Source organism: Mizuhopecten yessoensis, unplaced genomic scaffold (genome assembly GCF_002113885.1).
Source record: "Mizuhopecten yessoensis strain PY_sf001 unplaced genomic scaffold, ASM211388v2 scaffold997, whole genome shotgun sequence".
Taxonomy (NCBI): Eukaryota; Metazoa; Mollusca; class Bivalvia; order Pectinida; family Pectinidae; genus Mizuhopecten; species Mizuhopecten yessoensis.
The window spans coordinates 313926-325197 of record NW_018403826.1 but is presented as its reverse complement, the minus strand read 5'-3'; the positions used below and the strand labels follow the sequence as shown (position 1 = coordinate 325197).

At 38.2% G+C, this 11272-nt stretch overlaps 1 protein-coding gene across 1 annotated transcript in view; it reads left to right on the top strand.

Moving 5' to 3' along the window:
* Positions 1-4678: 4678 nt before the first annotated feature.
* LOC110455987 (band 7 protein AGAP004871-like) overlaps positions 4679-11272 on the top strand; it is an 80221-nt gene continuing 73627 nt past the window's right edge. Inside the window, exons 1-4 of the mRNA XM_021506489.1 lie at positions 4679-5274; positions 9348-9457; positions 10090-10162; positions 11099-11181. Coding sequence (XP_021362164.1) covers positions 5205-5274; positions 9348-9457; positions 10090-10162; positions 11099-11181 — 336 coding nt within the window. The 5' untranslated portion in view covers positions 4679-5204. The remainder of the gene's footprint in view (positions 5275-9347; positions 9458-10089; positions 10163-11098; positions 11182-11272) is intronic.

Below are 11272 nucleotides of genomic sequence, written 5' to 3'. Positions count from 1 at the left end.
CTACTATTCCCTCCTCTCCGATTCCCCCCTCTATTTTACTACTATGATCTACTATTCCCTGCCTTCCTGTTACTCCCCTTATTTTACTACTATAAACTACCACTCCCTCCCTTCCTGTTCCTCCCTCTATTTCACTACTATGAACTAATATTTCCTCCCTACCTATTCCTCCCTCTATTTTACTTCTGTGAACTACTATTCCCTCCCTTCCTATTCCTCCCTCTATTTTACTACTGTGAACTACTATTCCCTCCCTTCATGGTCCTCCCTCTATTTTACTAATAAGAACTACTATTCCCTCCCTTCCTATTCCTCCCTCTATTTTACTACTATGAACTACTATTCCCTCCCTTCCTTTTCCTCCCCTTATTTTACTACTATGAACTACTATGAACTACTATTTCCTCCCTTCCTATTCCTCCCTCCTCCCTCTAATTTACTACTATGAACTATTCCTATTCCTCCCTCTATTTTACTCCTGTGACCTACTATTCCCTCCCTTCATGGTCCTCCCTCTATTTTCCTAATAAGAACTACTATCCCCTCCCTTCCTATTCCTTCCTCTATTTTACTACTATAAACTACTATTTCCTCCCTTCCTATTCCTTCCTCTATTTTACTACTATGAACTACTATTCCTTCCCTTCCTATTCCTCCCTCTATTTTTCTACTATGAACTAATATTCCTTCCCTCCCTCCCTCTATTTCACTACTATGAACTACTATTTCCTTCCTTCCTGTTCCTCCCTCTATTTCACTGCTATGAACTACTATTCCCTGCCTTCCTGTTCCTCCCTCTATTTTACTACTATAAACTACTATTTCCTCCCTTCTTATTCCTCCCTCTATTTTACTACTATGAACTACTATGAACTTCTATTTCCTCCCTTCCTGGTTCTCCCTCTATTTTACTACTATAAACTACTATTCCCTCCCTTCCTGTTCCTCCCTCTATTTTACTACTACGAACTACTATTTCCTCCCTTCCTGTTCCTCACCCTATTTTACTACTATGAACTACTATTTCCTCCCTTCCTCCCCCTATTTTACTACTATGAACTACTATTTCCTCCCTTCAACCCCCTATTTTACTCCTATCAACTACTATTTCCTCCCTTCAACCGCCTATTTTACTACTATGAACTACTATCCCCTCCCTTCCTGTTCCTCCCCATATTTTACTACTATGAACTAGTATTTCCTCCCTTCCTGTTCCACCCTCTATTTTACTACTATAAATTACTATTCCCTCCCTTCCTGTACCTCCGTCTATTTTACTACTATGAACTAGTATTTCCTCCCTTCCTGTTCCTCACCCTATTTTACTTCTATGAACTACTATTTCCTGCCGTCCTGTTCCTCCCTCTATTTCACTACTATGAACTACTATTTCCTCCCTACCTATTCCTCCCTCTATTTTACTACTATGAACTGCTATTTCCTCCCTTCCTGTTCCTCCCCCTATTTTACTACTATGAACTATTATCCCCTCCCTTCCTTTTCCTCCCTCTATTTCACTACTATGAACTATTATTTCCTCCCTACCTATTCCCTCCTCTATTTTACTACTATGAACTTTTTTCCCTCCCTTCCTGTTCCTCCCCCTATTTTTCTACTATAAACTACTATTCCCTGGCTTCCTGTTCCTTCCCCTAGTTTACTACTATGAACTATTATCCCCTCCTGAACTACTATTCCCTCCCTTCCTGTCTTCCTGTTCCTCCCTCTATTTTACTACTATAAACTCCTATTCCCTGGCTTCCTGTTCCTTCCCCTATTTTACTACTATGAACTATTATCCCCTCCCTTCCTTTTCCTCCCTCTATTTCACTACTATGAACTACTATTCCCTCCCTTCCTGTTCTTCCCTCTATTTTACTACTATGAACTTTTTTCCCTCCCTTCCTGTTCCTCCCTCTATTTTACTGCTATGAACTACTATTCCCTCCCTTTCCATTCTTCTCTCTATTTTACTACTATGAACTATTTTCCCTGCCTTCCTGTTCCTCCCCCTATTTTACTACTATGAACTACTATTCCCTCTCTTCCTGTTCCTCCCTCTATTTTACTACTATGAACTACTATTCCCTCCCTTTCCATTCCTCCCTCTATTTTACTACTATGAACTATTTTCCCTGCCTTCCTGTTCCTCCCCCTATTTTACTACTATGAACTACCATTCCCTCCCTTCCTGTTCCTCCCTCTATTTTACTACTATGAACTACTATTCCCTCCCTTCCTGTTCCTCCCCCTATTTTACTACTGTGAACTACTATTCCCTCCCTTCCTGTTCCTCCCCCTATTTTACTACTATGAACTACTATTCCCTCCCTTCCTGTTCCTCCCCCTATTTTACTACTATGAACTACTATTCCCTCCCTTCCTGTTCCTCCCCCTATTTTACTACTATGAACTACTATTCCCTCCCTTCCTGTTCCTCCCTCTATTTTACTACTATGAACTACTATTCCCTCCCTTCCTGTTCCTCCCTCTATTTTACTACTATGAACTACTATTCCCTCCCTTCCTGTTCCTCCCTCTATTTTACTACTATGAACTACTATTCCCTCCCTTCCTGTTCCTCCCCCTATTTTACTACTATGAACTACTATTCCCTCCCTTCCTGTTCCTCCCTCTATTTTACTACTATGAACTACTATTCCCTCCCTTCCTGTTCCTCCCCCTATTTTACTACTATGAACTACTATTCCCTCCCTTCCTGTTCCTCCCTCTATTTTACTACTATGAACTACTATTCCCTCCCTTCCTGTTCCTCCCTCTATTTTACTACTATGAACTACTATTCCCTCCCTTCCTGTTCCTCCCTCTATTTTACTACTATGAACTACTATTCCCTCCCTTCCTGTTCCTCCCTCTATTTTACTACTATGAACTACTATTCCCTCCCTTCCTGTTCCTCCCTCTATTTTACTACTATGAACTACTATTCCCTCCCTTCCTGTTCCTCCCTCTATTTTACTACTATGAACTACTATTCCCTCCCTTCCTGTTCCTCCCTCTATTTTACTACTATGAACTACTATTCCCTCCCTTCCTGTTCCTCCCTCTATTTTACTACTATGAACTACTATTCCCTCCCTTCCTGTTCCTCCCTCTATTTTACTACTATGAACTACTATTCCCTCCCTTCCTGTTCCTCCCTCTATTTTACTACTATGAACTACTATTCCCTCCCTTCCTGTTCCTCCCTCTATTTTACTACTATGAACTACTATTCCCTCCCTTCCTGTTCCTCCCTCTATTTTACTACTATGAACTACTATTCCCTCCCTTCCTGTTCCTCCCTCTATTTTACTACTATGAACTACTATTCCCTCCCTTCCTGTTCCTCCCTCTATTTTACTACTATGAACTACTATTCCCTCCCTTCCTGTTCCTCCCCCTATTTTACTACTATGAACTACTATTCCCTCCCTTCCTGTTCCTCCCCCTATTTTACTACTATGAACTACTATTCCCTCCCTTCCTGTTCCTCCCCCTATTTTACTACTATGAACTACTATTCCCTCCCTTCCTGTTCCTCCCCCTATTTTACTACTATGAACTACTATTCCCTCCCTTCCTGTTCCTCCCCCTATTTTACTACTATGAACTACTATTCCCTCCCTTCCTGTTCCTCCCCCTATTTTACTACTATGAACTACTATTCCCTCCCTTCCTGTTCCTCCCCCTATTTTACTACTATGAACTACTATTCCCTCCCTTCCTGTTCCTCCCCCTATTTTACTACTATGAACTACTATTCCCTCCCTTCCTGTTCCTCCCCCTATTTTACTACTATGAACTACTATTCCCTCCCTTCCTGTTCCTCCCTCTATTTCACTACTATGAACTACTATTCCCCCCTTTCCATTCCTCCCTCCAATTTACTACTATGATAAACACTGAGTTTAATAGGGAACAAACTTCAATACACATAGGTAGACCTAGCTCCTCCTATGAAACATGGAGCTAATTAAGTCTGTTTAGAGCCCATTAGTCCCCCTCTTGTGCAGTGATTACCCCCTCCTGTGCTGATTTTCAACCCTCTCCTCTGTGCTGTGCTGGCTGACGAGCTCCATAAGGTGTAATGATAACTATCTATCTTAGGTTCAGACATAGACATTCATTACCAGAAATCTGTACCAGACAGCTAGTTCTTCACTTTTAAAGAATCATACAGAAGATCTGTGTTGGCATGTGTTTTAATTGACCTACAAGGCACCAGCAGAGCTCCTCAATTAGTACTGCCCTGTGTCCACCATACTAGAACATTTCCAACATGTATATCATTCTGTTATCAATTAAGCATGGTTAGCATAAATGGATTTTACTTTTGTCTTTATAAACCAAGGTTTTGAATCACAACCATGTATCACTATGGGTGACAGCTAAGTGTAGATCTCTGTGAAGTCTGGAGACAGACTTGTGTGAGAACACGGGTATTACAGACTTGTGTGAGAACACGGGTATTACAGACTTGGTGTAAAATGTTGGCGACACCATCAGTCTATCTCTCAGAGCATACAGGTCATTACTAGCACTGCCAATCAGAGACTCTCCAAGGAGACCAACACCCAGACAGTTCCAAACCTGATTTTCAGCAGCAATACAGAACTCTATAAGCAGATGATTCCATGCAGAATTGACTGGTTAATAGTAGTACAACTGCTGTTGCTGCATGATGTTGGTATTGTGTACTTGTAGCTGATGTACAGCTTCCAAGTCTTCAGTACCAACTGGTAATGACTGTGCACGGACAGAACCTAACCTACAGCTCATAAAAAGGATTTCTCTTTTAATTCTGCTGCGTGACAATCTTAAGTTTTATCAGCAGCCAATATTCCATAACTGTATGAGAGCACTTTGTAGAGGCCTCCTGGTTCGGAAAGCTGGTGAACTATTGTCTTACACTGTGAGCAAGGGTATAGGTGTAGTTTTCCAATACAGCTACGGAATTCATTGTTGAAAGCTGGTATTTATTTTCTCTGACATTGGAGTGGATACAGCTATAGCAGAGCAGCATCCAAACAACCCCCTTATAAATAGTTACATTGATTGTCTATATGGAGTAAGTGTACACATCCTGATACATATCAGTGTGTTGCTGTGATGGTCAGTTCCATTGATGACCAGAGCAGACTGTGAAACAGAGGCTGTAGCAGAGAGGTCAGATCATAAGTTCATTGTGTGATAACACTGCCATGGAGAGACCGTATCATAACAGTACAGCTGCTCACCATGTTGATCCACAACATGCACGCATCATCGGAGGTAAATATGATTGATGTCAGAAAGGTTTATCTCCCTTGTCACATATTGTCACATCATCAGAGGTAAATATGCTTGATGTCAGAAAGGTTTATCTCCCTTGTCACATATTGTCACATCATCAGAGGTAAATATGATTGATGTCAGAAAGGTTTATCTCTCTTGTCGTATATTGTCACATCATCAGAAGTAAATATGATTGATGTCAGAAAGGTTTATCTCCCTTGTCACATATTGTCACATCATCGGATATAAATATGATTGATGTCAGAAAGGTTTATCTCCCTTGTCACATATTGTCACATCATCAGAGGTAAATATGATTGGTGTCGGTTAGGTTTATCTCCCTTGTCACATATTGTCACATCATCAGATATAAATATGATTGATGTCAGAAAGGTTTATCTCCCTTGTCACATATTGTCACATCATCAGAGGTAAATATGATTGGTGTCGGTTAGGTTTATCTCCCTTGTCACATATTGTCACATCATCAGATATAAATATGATTGATGTCAGGAAGGTTTATCTCCCTTGTCACATATTGTCACATCATCAGAGGTAAATATATTCTATATCACGTAACCATATAACCATGTTTATCACATTCTACCATGAATACTATTTCTATATCACGTAACCATATAACCATGTTTATCACATTCTACCATGAATACTATTTCTATATCACGTAACCATATAACCATGTTTATCACATTCTACCATGAATACTATTTCTATATCACGTAACCATATAACCATGTTTATCACATTCTACCATGAATACTATTTCTATATCACGTAACCATATAACCATGTTTATCACATTCTACCATGAATACTATTTCTATATCACGTAACCATATAACCATGTTTATCACATTCTACCATGAATACTATTTCTATATCACGTAACCATATAACCATGTTTATCACATTCTACCATGAATACTATTTCTATATCACGTAACCATATAACCATGTTTATCACATTCTACCATGAATACTATTTCTATATCACGTAACCATATAACCATGTTTATCACATTCTACCATGAATACTATTTCTATATCACGTAACCATATAACCATGTTTATCACATTCTACCATGAATACTATTTCTATATCACGTAACCATATAACCATGTTTATCACATTCTACCATGAATACTATTTCTATATTACATAACCATATAACCATGTTTATCACATTGTACTATGAATACTATTTCTATATCACATAACCATATAACCATGTTTATCACAATTACTTACACCCCATTTAAGCATCCTCTTGTTCAAGACTGAAAAAGGCAGAAATTAAACAGGGAAAAAGGATTCCACTTTTTCAGTATGTGTAATGAAATAGTTCCTGTTTTCAATGTTCCTACTGATAGGGATCTTTAATATTTTTGTGTCAAATCCCAGGATAGTCACTACAGACATCTAAAATACTTCCTGTACTCTTAGATATCCCTCATCACGCTATTAAATCTCTCCAAAAAATGTCGAAAGTGAACACAGAAATCACATTTATAAAAAATGTAAAAGTGTTAAATTATATCGATGGTACAATTAGATGTACTGTAAATAATTGATGTGTGGTTAACCAATAAGTAGGACAGAAACTGTAATGAAACCACTATAAACATGTAACTGTAGAAGTCATACAACAGTTTTAAAATATTGTTGAAGGAATTATATTGTTGACTTAAGAATGTAGCTTTACATGAACTACAGGTACAGGTGAGGATGGCTTACCTATACATACATTACAGGTACAGGTGAGGATGACGTACCTTTACATACATTACAGGTACAGGTGAGGATGTCTTACCTTTACTTACATTACAGGTACAGGTGAGGATGACTTACCTTAACTTACATTGTACAGGTACAGAAGAGGATGACTTACCTTTACATATAGTACAGGTACAAGTGAGGATGACTTACCTTTAAATACATTACAGGTACAGGTGAGGATGACGTACCTTTACATCCATTACAGGTACAGGTGAGGATGACTTACCTTAACATACATTACAGGTACAAAAGAGGATGACTTACCTTTACATATATTATAGGTACAGGTCAGGATGACTTACATAAATGTACCTTTACATACATTACAGGTACAGGTGAGGATGACTTCCCCTCACATATATTACAGGTACAGGTGCGGATGACTTACCTTTACATACATCACAGGTCCAGGTGAGGTTGACTTACCCTTACATATATTACAGGTACAGAAGAGGATGACTTACCTTTACATATATTACAGGTATAGGTGAGGATGACTTACCTTTACTTATATTACAGGTACAGATGAGGATGACTTACCCTTACATATATTACAGGTACAGAAGAGGATGACTTACCTTTACATATATTACAGGTATAGGTGAGGATGACTTCCCTTTACTTATATTACAGGTACAGGTGAGGATGACTTACCTTTGCATACATTACAGGTACAGGTGAGGATGACTTACCCTTAGATATATTACAGGTACAGATGAGGATGACTTATCTTTACATATATGACAGGAACAGTTGAGGATGACTTACCTTTACATATATTACAGGTACCGGTGAGGATGACTTACCTTTACATATAGTACAGGAACAGGTGAGGATGACTTACCTTTACATATATTACAGGTATAGGTGAGGATGACTTACCTTTACTTATATTACAGGTACAGGTGAGGATGACTTACCTTAACTTACATTGTACAGGTACAGAAGAGGATGACTTACCTTTACATATATTACAGGTATAGGTGAGGATGACTTCCCTTTACTTATATTACAGGTACAGGTGAGGATGACTTACCTTAACTTACATTGTACAGGTACAGAAGAGGATGACTTACCTTTACATATATTACAGGTACAGGTGAGGATAATTTACCTTTACATATATTACAGGTACAGGTGAGGATGACTTACCTTTGCATACATTACAGGTACAGGTGAGGATGACTTCCCCTCACATATATTACAGGTACAGGTGCGGATGACTTACCTTTACATATATTACAGATACAGGTGAGGATGACTTACCTTTACATATAGAACAGGTACAGGTGAGGATGACTTACCTTTACATATATTACAGGTACAGGTGAGGATAATTTACCTTTACATATATTACAGGTACAGGTGAGGATGACTTACCTTTACATATAGTACAGGTACAGGGGAGGATGACTTACCTTTACATATATTACAGGTATAGGTGAGGATGACTTCCCTTTACTTATATTACAGGTACAGGTGAGGATGACTTACCTTTACTTATATTACAGGTACAGGGGAGGATGACTTACCTTTACATATATTACAGGTATAGGTGAGGATGACTTACCTTTACTTATATTACAGGTACAGGTGAGGATGACTTACCTTTGCATACATTACAGGTACAGGTGAGGATGACTTACCTTAACTTACATTGTACAGGTACAGAAGAGGATGACTTACCTTTACATATAGTACAGGTACAAGTGAGGATGACTTACCTTTAAATACATTACAGGTACAGGTGAGGATGACGTACCTTTACATCCATTACAGGTACAGGTGAGGATGACTTACCTTTGCATACATTACAGGTACAGGTGAGGATGACTTCCCCTCACATATATTACAGGTACAGGTGCGGATGACTTACCTTTACATACATCACAGGTCCAGGTGAGGTTGACTTACCCTTACATATATTACAGGTACAGTTGAGGATGACTTACCTTTACATATATTACAGGTACAGTTGAGGATGTCTTACCTTTACATACATTACAGGTACAGGTGAGGATGTCTTACCTTTACTTACATTACAGGTACAGGTGAGGATGACTTACCTTTACATATATTACAGATACAGGTGAGGATGACTTACCTTTACATATATTACAGGTATAGGTGAGGATGACTTACCTTTACTTATATTACAGGTACAGGTGAGGATGACTTACCTTTACATACATTACAGGTACAGGAGATAGTGAGTTACCTTTATATACTTTTAGATAAAGGTGATAATAACATACCTTTAAATTCATTACAGGTATAGGTGAGGCAACTGGAAGCCTGGGCTGCTGTGGCTGGATACTCACTATTCTTTCCATCCTTGTTGTCATGCTCACAATGCCCTTTTCTGTCTTCTTCTGTCTTAAGGTGAGTTCAATGAAGTCTGATACAGGTGTGCTGTTATCACATAATTTACTGTGTACTTCAGTGAATATACCCATGTCATATTGTTTTGTGTATTAACCCATGTAATATGACCTATCAGTCCTGTGATTGGTTGTAAGTTTCATTGTTTCAATTGTGACGTCGCGCCTAGGACAAGTACATGACGTCACAAACTTACGCACTGGCGTCACTGGCGGCTTTTTACATTTCAAGATTGCATGAAAATTGTCGTTTTACTCAAATAAATGCCAAAAATCTTGATTATATGATAAAAAGGATCCTACACTTGTTTTCATTTCATATGAAATTTATGAAACTCGTCACAAATTTTTCATTTAACCTCGCTAGATGTTCACTAAATTGAAAAATTCTTAGACTTGTTTCATAAATCTCATATGAAATGAAACTCATGTAAGATCCGATATTTATGTCTAGTTATATATTCTTCTGCAGTAAGCTTAAGTAAATTGATGTATCAAATAGACTGCCTCATTTACTAGTACAAAATGTCTATAATGAACATTGATGAAATTCTACTTAATTGTTCCTTTATGTAAATTTGCAAAACTTACAATATTTCATAAAAATTACTTCATTATGATTAACGCTGACAGGTCGTACAAGAGTTTGAAAGGGCAGTAATATTCCGGTTGGGCCGACTGTTATCTGGAGGAGCTAAGGGGCCAGGTATGTACATACTTAGCAGGAATGAGGGGCTTATACCAGAGGGGCTAAGAAATAAAGGGCCGATTGTTATCTGGAGGGGCCAAGCCTGGGCCAGGTATATGTACATACTTAGCAGGAATGAGGGGCTTATACAGGAAGGACCAAGAAATAAAAGTCTACATTAATATTGTTAGTAAAAAAAAACATAGAACAACTTAACATGGAATTTATATATAAATATTGAAAATACGAATTTATGTTGACAATAAGTATTCTGATAGGGAAGCTTTTTTTCACCATCATTACATTAGCTCAACAGAATCATGTACTGGTGTGTCTTTGTTCTTCATCTTCCTCCCATCAAATAGTTCCTCTATCTATAACGGTACTGGACAAACGAAACCAAACCAGTGATATCCGTCATTGGATTGGAACAGGATTTGTTCAAATCGAAAGACTGAGCCTGTAGGCTGGTTGCATGCTTGCATCATTAGTTATTTAATGAAATATTCAAAAATCTTCTTCTGCAGTTCTATAATCAATTTTGGGAACCAACACTGCAGCCAGATCCATCCTGTGTTTGGGGGGAAACATTTTCAGTTTTCTATTCAAAAGTGTTGCAGCATTAATCTAGCTACAAACCTATAGCTGGGACCTATCTGACTGACAGCTCAATAAAGCCATTATGTCAATTATTCAATTTTTCGTAGAACAAGTTGTAGTAAATCTTAAATAAATCTGATTTCAGTCTATTTGATTGCCTACACAAAACTGTTCAATATATTCTGAATTTTCTACTTAGATGTGAGATAAGTGTTCTGCAGAAGTTTGTACATTGTAAAGGTCTTCATCAATCCCCAAATCCTTTATAAACAAATTAGATTTGAAAATTGATTTGTTGAACATGACTTCATCCAACTCAGTAACATATAACGGAATCCCATTTTTTGTCTGCAGGTATATTTTTTGTACTTCCATGCATTGAGAGCTACACAAAGGTTGATCTCAGAACAGTATCATTTGATGTTCCCCCTCAGGAGGTAAGTCTGATCATGATGAGCACAGCTGTTAAAGTTAATCAGATGTACAATATAACCTGTTTAAACTGGAACTCTTAATTGGGGCCCTGTA